The sequence below is a fragment of the Telmatherina bonti genome (assembly GCF_933228915.1).
Source record: "Telmatherina bonti genome assembly, chromosome: 19".
Lineage (NCBI taxonomy): Eukaryota > Metazoa > Chordata > Actinopteri > Atheriniformes > Telmatherinidae > Telmatherina > Telmatherina bonti.
In genome coordinates, this window is record NC_136617.1 from 22,562,978 (window position 1) to 22,583,463 (window position 20,486).

The window sequence follows — 20,486 nt, forward strand, 5'->3', positions numbered from 1 at the left end:
TATGATCCATATGAAGGTCCTGTTGATATTAAGACAAAAAAAGTATCAAACTGCTACTGGAAGTTCAAAGGTGAAATAGTCTGAACAGGGTCTATGAGCCTGAACTGTAACACACATGTCTGGCCGCAGAGTGGCGCTCTAGGAAAAGAGAACGTCAGGCTCCTTACGTCACTTCCTTTTTCCTGCCCTTGGAGCATCCAGAACCCATAGACATATGCCAGAACCTCGCTCTGCTGGATAAACCCATGGCAAAACTAAGCAAAGAGACCAAACAGCGGCTGCAGCAGCTGTTCCAGTGCGGGCAGTTTGTCATCCGATGGGGTTTTATCCCAACTGTTCTATATCTCGGTTAGTATTATAGTAGAATTTACAGAAGCGGAGAAAACATGTCCTGCTAATGTTAGCGCGTTAGCTTATCTTGTTAGCATTTGGCTAAGCTAATCAATAATATTCTCGTTTTACGAAGACGCTTGTTGTTGTTTAGCACTACTTCTGTGCCCAACCCAAACTGGTTAAAGTACTTTAACAGGACATGAGCATGTGGGGAAAAGTAGCCACCTTTTATAACGATAAGTTGTGAACTGGGTCTGGCCCCCAGTTCCACAGCCAAGGAAAATGCTGACATAATGTCCCTGGTTGGTTCAGATCTGGTCATATTTGAGACCTAGATAAAAGACAAAAATACTTGACTGTGATTGTAAACAGAGATGGGGAAGTTGAGATCTTTGCATGGCTGTGGCGTGTGGAGTGCAGATGAGGGAAGTTGAAACTTTTGCATAATGTGACTGCATAACAAATTGCCTTCAGCATGTTGGAAACACCGATGCAGATGTCATACTTTCTTTTTGAAGACATGATTTTCTCTTTTGTGGCTGGTAATGTAAAATAGGCGAGTCAGTTGTGTATGGCAGAATATGAATGCTATATTCCTGAAACAATTGGTCAATGTAGAGCCTACCCCCTTAAGATTTCAGCTTTTCACTCTAAACAACGCAGTTCTCTTATCTTCTGAATCTTTTGGTTTAAAGTCTTTGAAAGCAGAGTTGTTTTGCAGTAGTATAAATTTTATAAAAAGGGACTTTAACAACTCCAGTGCATTAGGTGTTTAGTAGACAAAGATAAGGATATGTTTTTAATTTTACTGGAACCTTTTTTCTTTTTCTCAGAATCTATGGCATCTATCTCATCAGTGATTATGACCTATGCACTGCACCAAAAAGTTTGGAAAAAAAAAATAGACGTGTTTGATTTAGTTTCTACCTTTCAGATGTATTTACAAGGGTACTTTGGTGATTTGTGTCTTGCTACAGTGTGGTATAAAACCTAAATATTTAAGAAGGACTACATGTAATCTGCTGACACATTTTATGGACTCAAAACAAAAACACTTCTTAAAAGGAAAAATTGCCCGAGAGTTTCTGTATTTGACTACATGAGTATTTTAGAAATGGATTTTAAGATGCATTTTCATTTTTGTTTTTGCAGAAAAGCTGGGATGCTTTGTAAAAAAATATAAACAGAATTTAATTAAATAACTATACAAAGATGACAGTTTGTTTTCTTGAAACCTGCTCTGCTTGAATGTGACGTTACCAAACACTTCAGAAAAGTTGGGGCAAGGTCATTAAAGAGCTTGCAAAGTTTGAGTTAAGTCTCATACAACCTTTTAAGTTAACTGGCGACGGATCTGTGACATGGTGAAGCCTAAATTATATCCCTAGAGGCAATATTTTACAAATGGTTTTACTTCTCTGTGAAAGACTGTGTGGTCAAGTAGTAACAAGGATTAGAAATAACATGACAAAGCATCACATTTCAAGGCACTGCAGCTATATAATCTGTCATACAATGTTAAAACATTGGATGCATCTGAATAAATCTGTAAACAGGGACAATAGAAATAGTGTATGTCGAAAATATTTTGTTTCATTCTCAGGAAATGAAAAATATTAAAAAACAAAAAACATCATACAAACCCATTAACAACTGATCAGTTTAAAAAAAAAAAAAAAAAGTATTATGCAGTTCAAGAAATGAGTACCAAAGTTTGGTCTAATTTGTCAGTAATATCTGGATTCTCTGATTAATGCTGGTGTTTCTTCATCCTTCATGGTTTTTCCAGGGTTCAAACGAGGAGCAGATCCAGGAATGCCTGAACCGACGGTGTTGAGGTAAGCATAGAATGATCTGAGGTTTTTCCTCGTAGTTAATGAAAGGAAGTGAACAGACTTATGAAACAAGATTCTTTAGACAAATTTATCAATAGGTTTGAGCTGAAAGTGCTGATGGTTTTATTGTGGCTTGAGGATGTATGGCAGGTGGAACAGGTATGTTGGTGTATAAGGTTACTACTTACTGTATGCTGAAATGTCATCAACACTGGAGGTCCTTCTAAATGTACATGAGCTTGTATGGGAGAAATGAGAACTCTCCTGGCTTTGCACTCAGGGTGTTGTTATAAGAAATTGCAATTTTCCAGTCAAGAACTCTCTGAGAGTTGTAAGAAATAGGTTACAACACCTTTATACAGCACTATATTTTGAGCACTATGAGAAAATAAAGACGCTAAACTTTCAAAGATCCTGCCTTCTTCCTTGTGCAGACATCTTTTTACTCTTGCCAGCATTTAATGACTTGATCCTCAGTGGCTACGACCTGAATCAGCCAATTCAGAGTTGGCTGCTTATCTTCTGAACGGCGTACCATGTTTTATAAACTGTTCTTAATGATGCGGGAACATACATCTATTATTCTGATGTAGCAAACAGTGGCAAGGACCCCTTACAGAGTGGTCGCAACAATTGAAGTAGTAGCATCCAGAGCCAACAAAAAGCTCAATGCTGCTGCATATTCTCTTAATTTAGTGGTGGTTTATAGCAACAGCCCTATTTTCCACAAATAGTCTTGAATATTTAAGTAACATGAAATGAAAGCTGGAGTATGAAAGCCAGAGCTGCAACAATTCATTTATCATTTGATAGTCTAAGTACATTCGAGAAATTTCTTTGTACATATATATGCTGTATACATTTTTGTTAAGGACAAATGTAGACATGTCAATAGAACAATAACGTTTATTAAAGAAATTCAAGAACTGATATTAGATTAGATTTTATAGTCATTGCACATGTATAAATACACAATAATGAAACTCATCAGAAATTTAACTGGTGTTCAATGCAGCAGACATGGCTTTAAGTTAATGTAATGCAGTGGAATTACAGGCAGATACCACAATAACACATTAAATTCATTCAAGATTATATGCTCTGGGGGTTTTAGTGATTTATTGATTGGCTTTTTTATGTTCTGTTCTAGTTTGCTATGGGGCTGAGGAACATCTTCACACAGATAATCCCCTTGCTTCACCGAGATCATGTTATCTGTCATGAAATGACCAGGAAATGGACATCATCTCTCACTTTCTTATATAATTCACACTGCCCAGTGTCTGAAAATGAATGAATGAATGTTATGTATGATGTAAAGCATTCATGTGCAGAGCTTGACTCACATTTCCCTGAAAATATGTAGTTTTCTTTTTCCTTGTTGATATGTGAGGTTTGCTTGTTATACGTGCTTCATTTCATGTCCTTTTTTTTGTTTTATTTGTGACTTCAAAGTCTGATAATAAATCCACAAAGAAATGACGTTTTTGTCTTGCTTGATTTAAGAAATTAAGAATCTTTTAAATGTTAGAAGTTGCCTGATGTGAGATATCATCTTTAACTCCACTGTCCACTTTGACAAGGTTTGTCTTTTGACTTTTGATAAAATGGACTTTTTGATAAAATTTAAGTTTATGATCACATTTTCCACTAAACACACCCATTGGTAAGACTGGACAGAATTTGACAGTATTAAGTTTGTTACAAATCTCAGCAGATGTTTGAGTAAAGAAACTTGTATTTTATTTATTTACAGTATATTTTATTTTTGCATGTATTGAAAATAGATCTTAAAATGACATGAATTAATATTTGCATTACGAGAACCAAGAGAAAGATAAAAATGAATGCAAAAAGTTTTTTAAAAAATCGAAAAACTATATCCTTAAAAATGTTTGTTCCTAACAGAACAGCTCTAGTTAACTGGAACAATACAGGAAATAACAAAATTACAGTTTGCAAAAGGCCTTCTCATATTTAAAACATTTCTCCCAGTTATGAACTTTTCTGTATTAATAAATAACATTTCATCAAGTATAAATAGGATAAATAAGACTGGGACTTTCAGGCCCACAATTTTTTAAATGATCGCTCGTCACTCAACATGAGTGTCAGAGATGAGTAACAGTATCATCAGCACCTAATTCCTCTAAGCTTTTCTTTCATCACTCAGATTAACCTTTTATATCCTTTAGCAGCCAAAATGTGCCCCATTTATACCAGCTTTCCGTCTTCTTTGCATCTCCCTCTTACAAAGTGACCTTTTGCCATCGATAAGGAAGAGCCTGAGGAAGTGCAGGATGCTGTGTGCTGTCATCTTTCGGCGGAATTCATCCATGTTGTCGAGTTCTTTCAGCAGCTGTTCCTCCTGGCTGCTGGACAGCACCGAGACCCTTGAACTGTTTTTCATCTGTAAATGAAACATGACGGAGATTCAAGTGACAAAGGGTACAAATTGGAAATGATTCAGGAGGAAACAACTGATATTGAATTTGCAATTAAATAAGGGCAAAAAATGAATAAAATATTAAGATTAAGTTGTTTTTAATGAAATTCTGTTTCTTACTTGCTAGTTAAATTTTAGTTTCATTGTAGTGTACATGTGAGAATCTGAAAGTTGTGTTTTTTCTTGTGGAAAATGCCTAAAACCTAGCTCTAGTATTTCCATTGTTGCTTGATAGTTTAAACATGTTAAAAGAAGCACAAACATAAATAATAATCACATTTCGATTAACAGCTGCGCGATTTGCTTGTCTGATTTTCAACACCCACCCTTTCTTTGATCAGTGTCATTAGCTGCTGAAGTCTTGAAACCTCAGGTGGGATCAGACTGCTAGGGTACTCCTTCTTCACAAGCTTCAGGAGAATCGTGTAGACCTGTAGACCCTGGACCAGCCTTGACATGCAGGCCTCCTGGACAAACAACAAAAACAAGCTGCTCTGTCAGCGTTCAAATAAAAAATATGATGGTAATTGTTCTTTGAGTGACCAGATGATACGGGGCCTACCTTGGTGAAGTTGGTCTCTGGGCATTTAACTGGGAACGAGGGGCGTTTGTAGTTATTCAGAAAGTGATAATCCACACTACCCTGGAATTCCTCGTCAAACTTGAAAGAGAAGAAATGATCACATGTTTATTTTTAGAAAAACAGACTTCAGAGACATCTTTCTGTGAACCAGTAGAGTAATAAAGCTCTCACCTCCTTCTGATGCCCTTTCATTGGTTCAATGACTGTTTCCCACACGCTGAAAATATTGGAAGTTTTCGGTGAGGGAGAGGTCGTCACGCTCTCTTCCTCCTCACCTGAGGAGTCACCTGCTGGACTGTCAGTGGACTCATCCTCAAATGGAGCGCCGGACACACACAGCAGCTGAACCGCTGCCAGCATCACTGCAGAGAGCAGGTGGAGGTCTGCACGGAGAGGAAGAGCGTGAATGAATGAATGAAAAGAGGAATAGGGCCACAGGAAACCCAGCCACCACAGGCTGCAAATCACTTACTGAATTTAGAGAACATGACGCACTGCTGGGAATCACTGGCTGAGTTTCCTCTGATGCTCAGGGTTGCCACTGCCTGAAGGAGTTGGCTTGTCTTTGCGATGTACTCCCATTTTATATTCTTCAGACTAAAGGGATTTCCCAAAAGGGCTTCCTCTTGCAAGAGGCACCCCCATTAAGAGTTTGCGTCAAGCACCCGTAGGTGTGTCTTGGTGATTTTAATAAAAATTGTATTTCGCTTCAAAGTAACCGGCGAGAGCAGAAACATAACATAACAACATACAAGCTGCTTTTACTATTCATCATCATCTTGTTTCTTACATCAAAATGAAGGGTGATGTGCTATTTAAGTAGTTATAATTTAGAAACTGCTGTTTCCAGCACATGCAGATACAAAAACACACACACAGTATTAACATAACTGAGAAAATCCCTTAGATATTTTCAGCCCAGTCATTTAAATGGAAAATCCATTTAAACCCAAACATTTGCATTAATCCAAAAGTAGCTTACTGTTCACATTGAACTTCATAAGATTTTAATTGTAAATTTTTACATGCTTTTTTTTTCATTCACAAACCTGCGGTGGTGAGCTGCACGGTGGCAGAGTGGTTAGCGCTGTGGCCCCACAGCAAGAAGGTCCCTGGACAGTGGCCTTTCTGTGTGGAGTTTGCATGTTCTCCCCGTGTATGCGTGGGTTCTCTCCAGGTTCTCCGGCTTCCACCCACCGTCCAAAGACATGCATGTTACTTAACTGGTTCCTCTAAATTGCCATTGTCTCTATGTGACCCTCTCTATGTGGACTGGCAAGCTGTCCAGGGTGTACCCTGCCTTAACGCCTACAGACTGCTGGGATAGGCTCCAGCTTCCTTGCGACCCTTCATTGGATTAGGCGGTTAGGATAATGGATGACAAACTAGTAGTATAAAATTGCAATAAAGAACTGAAATAAAAACAACAGCATGTGTCAGTCAACCACTTTATTTCCATCCCAATGTCATACATACATTAGTGTTGGTGTTACTGTCCCTGTATCATTATGCCTACTTTAACGTTTAAAGGGTATTAAACGTTCCACAAACATTGTCTAAATGTAAACATAACAAAGACAGGATAGCACATCACTCAGAGAGCAATCACAAGGGTTAAATACCTGATCTATAAGTCTTTTCCCCGAGTGTTTTAAGTCTGTGGATTGTTGTTATTGTGGATCAAAGTGTATGTCATCAGGATACTGAGCGTATGCTAAACATAATTGTTGTACTTTGGGAGTGGAAAACTTATCATTTGGCAAACTGTTCTTCACAAAGAAAGTTTTGACTTTAATTAACGTAACAGACTTTTTACACAAGTAACAATTTAATTTATTTTCTGATTTAATTTGCTTAGTGAATTTATTTAACCTGAAAATCTCACATTGTCATCTAAAACCAAAAATAACGGTAAAAAATCAGTCAAAATATTTCATTTTCAGTCTATATTATTTTGAACAATGAATATTAAATTGTTTTTGGATTAATCAAATATCTATCCATCCATCCATCCATCTACTTTCTACCACTTATCCGTGGTCAGGTCGAGGTCAGCTGCCTAAGCAGGGAAGCCCAGATTTCCTTCTATCTAGCCACATTCACCAGCTCATCCGGGGGAATCCCAAGCTGTTCCCAGAGAGATGTAATCCTTCCAGTGTGTTCCGGGGCTTCCCCAGGGTCTCCTCCCGGAGGTACATACCTAGAGCACCTCACCAGGGAGCCATACTGACTGGATGCCCGAGCCACCTCATCTGACTCCTCTTGATGCGTAGGAGCAACGGCTCTACTCGGAGCCCCTCCCAGGGAACTGAGCTTCTCACCTCGTCTACAAGGATAAAACCCAATGTACAGGCACCAAGTTTGGGGAGCACAGAGTACACCTGCTCAGCGCCTGTCACCAGGAACAACTCCACAATAGAAGAGTGTCCACCCCTTCTCGGGGACACTGGTTCCAGATCCAAGCCGTGCGTCGAGTTTAACTACATCTATCCAGAACTGCTCGAGCTTTGACACCAGCACACGCTCCTTCTCCATCAGAGAGGTGACATTGCACATCCCTAGAGCTCGTTTCTGCAGCCGAGGATCAAACTGCCATGGTCCCCTCCTTCAGCTGCCACCCAGCTTACATTGCATCAGACCCTACAGCTCCTCAAGACTCATTACGTCAATGGAAAGTTTTCTTTCCATGAAACAGAGTCTGTAATTCATATCCCTTATTTTAGAGAAACAAAATTATTTGTGTAAGTGTGGTTGTTGACTTGATCTGATATAATGAATTACCATAGATAAACTTAGTTCAGTTTCTTCTTACTAATGGAACAAATTCATTAAAGCTGCTTCCAACAGCTTCATGATTTCAAAATAATTGAATGAACAAAATTAGGTTCATGTAAATGCAGATGCAGCTCAAACAAATTTTCTCTTTTTTATGTCCTAAAACAATGCATGTCCTGATCCTGTTCCAATGTTGGTCATGGTGCTACATTTTGCAAAAGTTTGAACCTGGGGTATTTTGTAAAAATGAAAGAAACATGTTGCTACATAACATTGGGACTATTTTGAATAATTTTTGAAGACTTTATGTTTAGCTTTTCTTGCTCTTCCAGGTGTGCTAGTTCACCTTCGTTTTAAAAGCTTGTTACAAACGGCCAGTTACAAACTAGCTCTTCACCATTGCCTTATGTCTTGGAAGAGAGAAGAATTTACTGTGCATGTTATGTCACGGTGTATTTCACTACAACCACATCTAAAGGGGGAATATTGGCTTTTTTTTTTTTTTACTCCCCAATATTAATTTACATAATATTTATGGCGACAGGATAAAGATCACTGTGGGTTTCCCTTTTTCTTGCCTCCTACAGCAGAGCAGTGTGTAGCTGTGGCCACAACATATTTAAGCACTTTTGGGCCTGTTCAGTTTTACACAAGGAAAGAAAATACCCGACTTGAATTCAGCTGTGGTTTCATTTACATGACAGTCCCTAAGGAAAAAGAATTAACAAACCTACACAAAATCAATCAAACAAAATTTAACATATAAGCTTGAATTGTTCAAACAAACCACATTGTTTCAACAGTCATACCAGAAACCTCATTACAGCAGATATGACAGAAGAGTCACGCAAAGCAAGATACAGTACAGTCTGAATGACAAATAACCTTGGAATAGAAAAAATATCTGATATACAGGAATAACAAATAGGAAAAAGAAATGAATTGTTATACACTACTCACAAAAAGTTTGGGATATTCGGCTTTCAGGTGAAATTTATGGAAAATGCAATATGTTCATGCTACAGTGATATAATATCATAAAAGTAAGACATTTAAGTAGAAGGATGCACTACTGATTTCCTCATCTCAAAAAATTCATTCAACACAAAAGGTAACAACAATGGTAGTTACACCACAACAAAAAATTTGAATGTCTCAATATCTCGTCATGTGCCCTTGAGCATCAATTACAGCTTGACAACGACGTCTCATGCTGTTCACAAGGCAACTTATTGCCTGCTGAGGCATGGCATCCCACTCTTCTTGAAGGGCAGCCCTCAGGTCATTGAGGTTCTGGGGTGCAGGGTCTCGAGCCTCTACACGACGGCTCAGCTGATCCCACAGGTTTTCAATGGGATTCAGGTCTGGAGAGAGTGCAGGCCATTCCATTTGAGGTACACCAGTCTCCAACAGCCGTTCCCTGATGATGCGGCCTCGATGAGCAGGAGCATTGTCGTCCATGAAGATGAAATTAGGCCTGTGCTGTTCATGTAGGGGCACAATCACTGGATTAATGATGTTATTCAGGTAGTATGGGCTTGTCACTGTACCATTCACAAAGTGTAGGGCAGTTCTGTACCAAGTGGACACCCCTGCCCACACTGTAACACCGCCACCACCAAAAGCTCGCCTGGTGACAACAGTGGCTCTCCCTGACGTCTCCAACATCGTTGCCGGCCATCATTTCTGCTCAGTGTGAATCGACTTTCATCAGAGAACAGCACTGAGGCCCACTGATTCCTCGTCCAGCGTAAATGCTCCCTGGCCCATGCAAGACGATGATGCCTGTGCCTGGTGGTGTGGTCAGGTACCCGTGCAGGTCGTCTAGCACGCAGACCACGCTGATGGAAACGGTTTCGAATGGTCTGACGTGACACTTGGGTGCCTCTCACCTCTCTTAAACGTGCCTGGAGTTGAGTGGCATTCATCATCCGGTTTCTCAGGGCAGTGTTCACAATGTAGCGGTCATCAGCACGGGATGTGGCCAAAGGACGTCCACTTCTAGGCCTTTCTGTGACTCTTCCAGTCTCTCCATATCTCTGTTGCAACCTGCTGATGACACTCTGTGACACTCCAAGCTCAGTGGCCACTTCTGTCTGAGGACGTCCTGTTTGAAGCATTGCAATGGCAAGGGACTGTTGTTCCATTGTTAGGTGTCGTCTTGGTCTCATGATGTCAAAATGTGAACAGCATGATGAGGACAACTGTTTAAACACCAGCTCTAATTGAACCAGGACATTTATTGGTCAATTCAAGGATCACACACCTGCCGTGATTTTTGCCGTTAAGCTCCTTGTTAGAGAACAGCAACTTGTGCAAAATTTATTGAAACATTTACCAGTTGGACATGTGCATTTAAAAGCTTAGAGAAGATCACATAAAGTTCACGTGTACAGGTTTGAATGCATTTTAGGCTTGTTGTGAAATTTCACCCAAAAGCTGAATATCCCTAACTTTTTGTGAGTAGTGTATTTCAGGAATGAAAAAAGTAACCTAATAACTGTTTACTTAAAATACCTGATTCAGCACATTTATGAAATGGCTTTTAATTTTTTTGACTTGAATGTTCACAAAAATATCCACAATTAAAACAATAACACAGTTTAAATCTCAATGATGTTGGGAAATCGAAATAAAAACAGAATGCAGTGATTTGAAAATCTCATATAGTTTCCAAAAGAACATCAGCAACAAAAGCTAAAGTCACTGGCAAAAACAAAAAAAAAAAAACAGCCAAAAGAGACGTCATATTATTCATATCTGTAAATAAAAGATTTTGGCCCTCTACTCAATGACATGGTTCAGAAAAATGATGATTATCAGACAGTTGCTTTTAAATACACTCATTCTTTTCTGATAGAATAGATGTCTCATCTTATTACCCTGCAACGTGTCAGGCAAGTGCTAAATTTCTTCTTCTGATTATAGCAGTGGACAAGCTAATGTAGGTTTCTTTTGGTTTCTTGCTTGCAATTGGGCAAAAATAATCTACAATCTATCACATATCTTGCATAAAACAGTTAATGACTGCATCACACTCTGCAACAATTCACTGAACTTATTATATTGACTTAACTTGATATATTACACTTGAATTTTCCTGTAGGGATTAATTAAATATTTTTTTATTTAATTTAATTTCAGATCTGCAAAGGACAACTTAGATCAAACATGATGATAACGCAGACTTTTTATCTTACTTCATTTGACATATTAAAAGAAAGTGACCTCATCTTTCATTTTCTGATTAGCCAAAGCCAATTAGTGGAAGTTTACAGACAAGTGAAATAACACACTCGGCAGGTTCCTCAGAGCCGATGCACCCATAATTGTTGTACAATTATGGGTGCACTTACAATCCTGTAAGTTGTAAACTGATGACTTGATGTCATAACTTCTTTGCTCACAGCTTAAAACAAAACTATTAAAAAAAATAAATAAATAAAAAGGATACATTAAATACTTAAAAGCAATTTAGTTAGAAAATAGCTTCCCATGCTTCCTCTCCAGAGCCACCTGTCCTGCTGTGGCATCACACATCCATGTTCAGGGTGAATCAACAGACATGATGGTTAGTCCTCCGCACCACTGCAACCAAGACCATCAGTCGCTGGTGTGGTTGTAATTTGATCACAAAATTTTAGAACATTTCACCCAAATGTTTTTTCTCTGGTCTAAGCTACTAGTTCACAGAAAAAAAAAACACCGGTGTGATCTTCTGGCCAAAACTGATGCTTCAATGTCCAATCTTTGTATTCCTGTATTATAAAGCTCATTCAAAGTTATGACCGCATCTTGCTGCAGATTTCAGCCAAACTGTCTTTAAATTTTTAATGGTAACTGGGCCATCCAAACTGTTAAAGGAAAATACCAGCACAGATTCAATGGAAGGAAAATGTGAAAAGTAGCAACAATTGTTCAAATCCAAACTCAAAACGCACCTGTTCAAACTGGCATACTCTGAAACGTTTCCCACCATCGCTGATTATCGTTGTGTTATGTATCTTTTATTTATGTGTGTATTTACTGATCTACTCTTGTGAGGTGACCCTGAATGTCCAGAAAGGCGCCCACAAATAAAATGTATTATAATTATTATTATTATTATTATTATTATTATTATTATTATTATTATTATTATTATTATTATTATTATTATTATTAACAAGTTCATCTTGTTGTCCAGATATTGGTACTAATGCACACACTCAACAATCTGGCCATCAACCACAGAGGAAATAAAAGTTGAACTTTTCTTGAAACTAAGCACCAGCTCTTTGATTTTGAATATATTACTGTAATATTTAATTTAATTCAATTTCATTTCATTTCATTTCGTTTCATTCTCAAACATGTAATCAATAGAATTTGTCTTTCTGATACTCTAAATACTGTTAATCTTCTTTTTTTTTTTTTATGTATATATGAATAACTTGTTCTGTAATATCTGGGTTTAAAGCACCCAAAAACACTAAAAACTGTTTTCATTGTTCCAAAAATTTTTTTATGTCTAACTTCCCAATGCAACAGTTTATGATATAAAACGTTCCCTTCATGATGACCTCAACATCTGGACCAAGTCCAGTTTTAAAAAAAAGGAAGAAAGACAGTTCTGGATGTCGGTGGATCTCCTTTAATCATATGTTGTAAGAACGGGCTTGTGCTTTAAACAGGGACTATTTTGGTACTTCCATTGGACAGTTTGGAGCTTCAGAATAGCTCAGTGGTTGAGGGGACAGAGTATGTGAGGTTATAGGGAAGTGCAGATCATTGACATTTTTCCCCCTGCTGACACAGTATACGCAATGTTTCGCTAAAATAAAAACCCTCTTTTATGCATATTTACTGATGTATATGGTTTACATAATTATTCTGCTTGGTTCTCTGGAATAGAAAAAAAATGTAGTGAGGTGAAACTGGTTGATGACTCTGATTTCAGGTTTTTAGTTTTCATTTCTAGATGAATTTAACTTCAGCAACAGATGTCCAAAAATGACTCCTGTCTTTCTTCTAAAATGACGGTTATCTTTTATCTAAAATTGTAGCAAACACTCATAAAGTAACTCAACTCAACTGTGGGCTCCAAGTGCAAAATGGTATGATTTGCCTGTATGTGGACATCGGTGAAGTTTTTGCTTTTCCTCTTCTCATTTAAAAAAACAAAAAAAATTGTGACCATAACAGTGGTACTTACTTAACTTTAAACTTCCAGAGGGACAAATTACTTTGAACCTATTTAAAAGATTTAGAGTTTGCTGTTCTTCCAAAATGAAGCAGTAAAGATAAATGAAGAAGATTAAGTCTTAGGTACAATTCTGACCTCGTCAACATAGGCTGAAAACAATTATGTACATATAAAATCTGAGTGTTTATCCCTTCAAAGAACTAGATGATGAATTTATGTTATAGTCTGATTGTACCAGCATAAAATATTGTAAGTAACAGTGCTTGCTTTTGTACAATTCATGGAAATACAAAATATACATCATAATATCTTGCAGTGAAAAGAAAACACATACAAATTACTCCTACAAATGATCATTTTACATGTTTTGCCCAGGAGAAAATATGTATACACAACACTCAAGTTTAAACAGGAATGAGTCTGTCAATGAGACAGTACTTTATTGTTTCACACAAAAAGGAGGAATTTGTTGCCTGTTAATAACTGTTTGTAATAAGAAAGTCTTTAGGTCCAACATGGATGGCAGCCTCTTTAGCAGGTCTGAGAAATTGGGGAAAAAACTACTCTTATTCAGTTAAAAATCTTGTAAAATTACCAAAATTTTGAGAGAAACTCTCAAGGCCAAGCACAGGAACTTCCCAAATCTGTCTGGTTTGTTTTGGTATAAATTTGTTCTGATAATTGTACTTTAAGCCCAACTTTGACACCTTTGAAGTATTTCTTGAACTCTGTTATAAAAAAAAAGTTGATCATATTATCAAATAGGAGACACAAAATAATATTAAGGAGGACACGACTTAAAATAAAATCAGATTGATGTAAAGAAGACATACAAAATAAAGACATAAAACAACCAGATAAAACAGAATAATTACAAAAATACATAACACCGGCAAGTTGGAAACTGACAGTTAAGAGGTAAGAAAACGGCTCTGACAAATGGACACAAGGATACAGAAGGAAATAAAATAAGGCAATACTGACAGAATGGAGTTGCACATTCAGCATAATGTAACTGGCAGCAAAGATGAATAAAACAGCCTTAATGAAACAGAAGCTTGACATGCAAAAGGGACTCTAAAAAAATAAAAAGATGCAAAAAGGACGAGCAAGAGTTATGTGTAAACATAATGAAATTCATGCTTATATATTTTAACATTCTGTTGATTTGGTCACATATGCTTATGAGGACGGAAGGAATAGTAGAGGCCAATATTCAGGGAACTTCCACATAAGACAAGCATGTCACTCATTCTGCATTTTTTTTACAGTCCTTTCACTTTTCTACTTCCCTTATACTTGCAAATGATAGACGTTAAGGCTAAAATGCCTTAACATAAGAAAAATCTACGTACACCCCAATTCATGGGGGTGATTCCCATCTTGCCATATAGTAGCTTTTCATTTTAGAACCATAATCCCACATTACTCTAATAGCAACAGTGATAGCAACAACTATCACACATAATATTTGCACATACAAATCTACTTTTTCTGTCTAAGTGGATAACCATTCCCACCCTCTACCCTCTGTACAAACCAGTGAGACTTTTTTAGGGCAGTGAGGGGCTTTTGGATGTGATAGAAAGTCACTCTGGGTGGCATGAATAAAAAAAGATATTCTTAATATTAGTCTATTTCACACTTTTGTGTGAGACTGAATAGCTTGATCATCCAACCCAGAAACAAAACATAAGCCAAAGTCAAAAAGCAATTTGGAGCCAATCTACAGCCAATTTAGAGTGTGTCTTTATGTCGTGTTGTTTGACAGTTTAATAAGAGATTATAACAAAGCTTTTATTCAAGACCAAAAACAAACAGACCTGAAAAGGCCACAAGTTTGGCTTTTTGATCTCTGTCAAGCTATTTGTTCCATTTCAACTTTGTTTTTGGATTATCTGAGTTAGTAGAGGCAAAACTAAATTGGAATGTCCCCAATAGTAATCATGGTATAAAACCAATAGTAATATCAGCAACAACCTTGAAGTCAACTGTGTGTCAGGTTAAAAAGACACACTGTTTTATTTACTGGCATCACTAATATTAGCTGGCCTGGTCAGAAGATAGAGACTTTATTCTGCCTTGTCTTTGGAAAGTTTTGTCTGGATTCTCCAATTTTTTTTAATGGTGTACTACAGATAATGAAATCCACAAATTTTTTACTTAATGATTTACCTGCTGAACATCTTGTCTAGGCAAATCTTTCCTACTTCTGAAGGACGTGCTTGAAACTATTTTAAACTTAATCATGTGATTGATCTGTTTAATCTTATTAGTTAAGAGATTTTCCACCAGGTGTGCCTTCCTGGAATTACACAACTTTTCTGGGACGCCCGAAGAGGAAAGGAGAAAGGTACTGGTAATGTTGCACAGGTCAGCAGTCACTATTATCATATGCTAAATTAAGCTTATCAAATGAAATATTGACCTGAAATGATTGAAGTTGTCTTATACTTTTACACCCATTGGCCACATAGTTAGATACATCTGTACAAGTGTTTGTTAACACAAAGTGCTAATCCACCAATCAAGTGGCAATGCATTTAGGCATGTAGACAATGCAATTAGCTAAAGTTCAAACTGAGCATGAGAATGGAGAAGGAATGGTTATTTTGAGCATGACCTGATTGTTGGTGTCTGACAGGCTGGTCCGATTGTATCAGGAACTGGTTTACAGAAAATGATCTGAAAAAGAAAATAACCTGTGAGGGAGAGTTATCTGGACTAAAATAGTTTGATTATGTCAGAGATAACAGGGGAATTGGTATGCTGGTTGGAAAGAAAGGCAACAAAAACTCATAAAACCACTCATTAAAAAAAAAATCATCTCTGATGCAGAAAACTAGGGAAATAATTCATACAGACTCAACAAAATTGGACAACAGAAGATTGGAAAGAATGTTGCCTGGCCTGATGAGTTTTTATTTCAGCTGCAACATTCAGATGGCAGAGTCTGAGTCTGGCATAAACAGCAAAGCCTGGAGCCATCCGGCCTTGTATCAATGGTTTGGACTGCTGTTGGTTGTGGAATAGTGTGAGGGATATTTTCTTACCATTTTCTTGTCGGCTCCTTTTGCAACAACAGAGCATTGTTTTTACGCACAACAATCATGAGTTCACTGTAATCCAATGACTTCTACAGCCATCAGATTTGCAGCAACTGTGATGTAATTCATGCCATGAATGAAGGGAGCTCTAAATGCAAAAAGTGATCCAACCCAGTACAATAAAGATGTTCGTACAAGTGGCTGATTAGTGTTAATGATCATGCGTGCTTCAGGCAGTTTCTGAGCTGGATTTAGATCAGTTCTGTTCTCCATGATACTTTTGAATAACATCTTCAGAAAACACTGCTGCCAAAGGCCAAAAGGCCAAGAAATGGTTATGCACCCAGGAGCAAACCAGACCATGCAGCAAGGCTTTTTTTGTTTTTAAAACAGACTGGTTATTTAGAAGATGAACCAGAGGGAATACCAGAAGTAAAGGACAGAGAGAGGAGACAAGAGTCAATGTCTACAAGCATGGGATCCAGGAAAACCAAATATTGGAACTGATGAGAATCTTTAAAGTAAAGGAGGTCCTTTGAAGAGAGGTGAAACTACAGGTAGACACAGAAAAGGTGAAGGGAAAGCAGGCTCCTGGAAATGAGGAGAACACTGCCAGGAATAAACAAAAGATCCAAAAGAAAGCAAGCATCTGGCTGAAGCAGGAAACCCCCCATTCTACCCAGAAGATGGAGCCTGCTCACACCTAAGGTCTCAGGGAAGGATAAAACCCAACAGCAGCCAAGGCCAATTATGATACCATATTACCATTTTATCATTAAACTCATTATACGCTCTATTTATTAATTAATCTTGTAGAAAGAAATAGCTAGAACTGTAATTGATGACTGCAAGGACCGGTATATTCAGCCACAAACAGAGGAGTTCAATAAAATAAAATAAAAAAGAAAACAGTTTTATTGTATATGAAGAGCTGAAAGATGAGAGCTAAAGTGGTTTGATCTTGGGGAATGAAGAGGCTAAGAGAGTCCAGATTCCAGAGACAAGGTCATGAGGGAGGCAAGAGGTTAGAACGCTAAGAGACAGGTGAGGTACTGAGCATGGACGATTGGCAAGGTTCAGGGGTCAAAAAAGCAAAGCACATCTGAGAAGGAAGAAGAGTTAACCAGGAACGTGAATGGGCAACTTGAGAAGATTTACGTTACACTGGACTACAACAGAACATGGAGCTGCGGACAATCTGGCAGAGAGGAAGAGACTGTTTAAGTAGTGCTGTGCAGTCATGACAGTCCGAGTAGCAATGGGCATACTTTTATTATGAAATACAATTAATGATCATCCTTCAGTTGTTGTTAAAGATCTGATTGTTCCCAATCACCCCAAAATAACACTTCACTCTCAGCATGCAGGTCTTCTTGTTTTACCCAGAATTTCTGGAACTAAAGTCGGAAGCACACCTTTAAGTATTTATGTTCCTCACATAGAGATCAGAGTATATTTGATTTATTGACCTGCCTGTGAGGTACATGTTTTAATAAACCCTTCTTGTTGGACTTTTTCCAGACAAGCCCTGACATGTCTCATTTTCAACCCTGAAAAACCAAATCTAAATTCTAAATTTAGTGAGATCCTCTTTTTTTCTTTTTTAAGTCATTTTTTTTATGAGTGAAACTCAGGGAAATTTGGTTTCCTGTTGCAATAGCCGATGCATGAAGAGAGTGAGAAAATCTTATTTATATGCCTCGCTAAGCAGAAGGGAACGTCTGCTTTTGACTAATGTAATTACCCTGACAAAATCTGAGTTGCTGTTGACACATTTGCACCATGCCGTAGCAAAAATCCCGAAAGTCCAGAATAATCTTAGCGCTGTTCAGCTCTTTTTCAAGTCAGAATAATTGCTGAATGGTCTAAACCTATGCAAAATAAACATAAAAGAAAGCAAAATTTAAAAAAAAAAAAAAAAATTAAGTGACTTATCAATTTTTTTTCCCAAAGCCTGTTATTTTGTTATCATTTTCTGCATTGTTGTATTTTGGGTTTGGTTTATAGTCCTTTGCTGCTCTGTTTAGCATTCTATGTGTATATTTACACAGTTTACCAGTTCATTGTCATGTCTTGTCTCATCCGGGCAACCAGTTTAAGTTTTGAATGATTAAAACCTTGTTCCCTAAACAGTCCATCTCCCACCTTGTCAGTCTGTTCTTGGGTCCTCACCACCACCGCTCTGTGACAAGTCTACCTCCTGATTTGATATCAATGATCATCACCACTTACACAATCTGGAATGAGATGAGCTGTTTATAACATGGACGACTGTAAACTTGATCAACTGTAGAGATGTATGGCAGAGCTGGATAAACTTGGGTTCCCTGTGACAGGAATACAAATGTGTAGTCCTTTGTTTTTATCCCACTCCACAGGCTCCACAAACCTGATGCCCTCTGTTCATGTGATAGGTCATTTTAAGCCATTATCTATTAATGTGTAAGCCAAATTAGACTCACGAGCTCGCTTTTAAAACTACGTTAGACTTGAATACATTCTCCAAGGACAGAAGCAATTATATATGTGGTTTTAAGTTTTAGAGTGGAGCCGGAAAAAAAAGCAGCATGATAATATACAACAAAATAATGATTTAGGAAACATGTGGCTCTTTTCTTTTGTTAAAATTTTACTTTCATTATTCCCTTTACAACATTTCAAAATCCTCTGTTTTCTTATTGATAACATTTATATGATTAGAATTAATAAGTCATTGTGCAGAACGTAATCGGCTGTCAGATCCAATTCATTTGATTCAGTATCTTGCAGCAGGAATACATTGAAGACCTGTTGGATTGCAGCCTTTTAGGAACTAAATGAATAACCTTGTTTTAAATAACAGAATCTGACAGCATTTCTGTTTCCACCTGCCCCCAGTGTTTTTTTGAGCATCACAGTGTCAGATTTTAATGGTCCTGTATTGTTTGAGTGCCTGTAGTTGCAGGCCTTTTTAATCATTATAGTATCTATTGCAGGCACAAAACAGTGTGAGGCTGGAAAAATGCCTTTTCTCAGAGTGCAGTTCAGTACAGCTGCTGCTAGATGGCAATCCTGCTGTTGCTTTGACATATTCAGTCCTCATCACTGAGAGAAAGTGTAATGAGAACTGTCTTATGGAGGAACACGTGCAGACTGCAGGAATATACGGCTTTCACAATAAATAGAAATGAAAAGACTTTTATTTCTTTAGATAAGATTTCATTTCAAATTTGCTTCACATCAAATTTGTAGACATGTTTTTTTTTCCAAAGAGCATAAGCTTAATCTTTTTATTCATTAAAAAGTTCTGAAACACATCAATTTTGATTTCATACACTCACATTACTGTTTTGAACGCATAAGCTGACCCTAAATCCAAAAGCGTCTGCGGCCATGTTTGCACTGTGAGGCCGTAACTATGTTAGCATGCTCAGAGTGACAGTTTTTAGGTTTGCCATCTTGAAATGCCCCACTAATACTCACTGATTAGCAATAACAAACAGTCAAGCTTAAGCATGAGGCAGTACAATTTCACAGAAAATTGTGAAAAAGGAACTGTAGAGGCAAGGATGTTAATCAGTAAGTCTGTCACTAGAGGGTATTGTGTGTCTGTGTATGCATGTGTCTGTATGTATGTGTGTGTGTGTGTGTGTGTGTGTGTGTGTGCCTACAGCTGAGTGATTGACTAATTGATATCACCTGAGTCTGTCTGTGATTTGGGTTTTTTTTTTGCTTGGCACAGAGAGAGGGTGAGGGGGGAAGCTGATATTTTCTGTTGACCGCACATTTGATAATTTACATGAGTTCAGATTGCAAATGCAAGAGAAAATGTATCAAGCAGTAATCTTTAACTGAGAGGACAAATAAAACCTGAACTGCAAGAGATTCCTGATCTTCTTTGTTTGGATTTGCGCGTCAGACAGACTCCTGCAATCACCCCTCAGTGACTAATTTTGGCAGTCACATTATAGGAACATTTGTCCACAAATGTAAGATGTAGCAGTTTCCCAATCCAGGCTTGGTAAAGTGAGATGGTGAGGCTTTGGTTGGCAGCTGTTAGGTAAACAGGGAACACCAAAATGTGAGGATGAGACTGATTGATGATTTTCTTTTAACATCTAAAGCTAACTATATACATTAACTCTACCCTTAAACATGTACTTATAGCTGCTAACATGACCATCTGTGGTGGAAGAGAAGTAATTACAGCTATACAGTGGATAAAGAAAAGTGAGTGAACTGTGGAAAAGATTGTGTGGGGTGGGATTTAAACCAGCTATCTTTAGCTGCAAGGGCACAGGGT

The 20,486-nt window shown here is 37.7% G+C and overlaps 2 protein-coding genes across 2 annotated transcripts; one reads left to right on the plus strand and one right to left on the minus strand.

The window, feature by feature from the left end:
• The first annotated feature begins 189 nt into the window (after positions 1-189).
• tomm7 (translocase of outer mitochondrial membrane 7 homolog (yeast)) lies at positions 190-3,650 on the plus strand. Its single transcript, XM_079258418.1, has 3 exons — positions 190-348; positions 2,123-2,171; positions 3,319-3,650. Exons 1-3 carry the CDS (start codon positions 246-248, stop codon positions 3,332-3,334), a joined length of 168 nt encoding a protein of 55 aa, XP_079114544.1. The 5' UTR covers positions 190-245; the 3' UTR covers positions 3,335-3,650.
• Positions 3,651-4,359: 709 nt separating this feature from the next.
• On the minus strand, positions 4,360-7,395 carry LOC306769974 (interleukin-6-like; the record flags this gene model as incomplete). The annotated part of the gene is made up of 6 exons (XM_079258742.1): positions 4,360-4,578; positions 4,941-5,081; positions 5,177-5,275; positions 5,369-5,580; positions 5,670-5,794; positions 7,301-7,395. 6 exons carry the CDS (start codon positions 7,393-7,395, stop codon positions 4,360-4,362), a joined length of 891 nt encoding a protein of 296 aa, XP_079114868.1.
• Between the last annotated feature and the right edge of the window lie 13,091 nt (positions 7,396-20,486).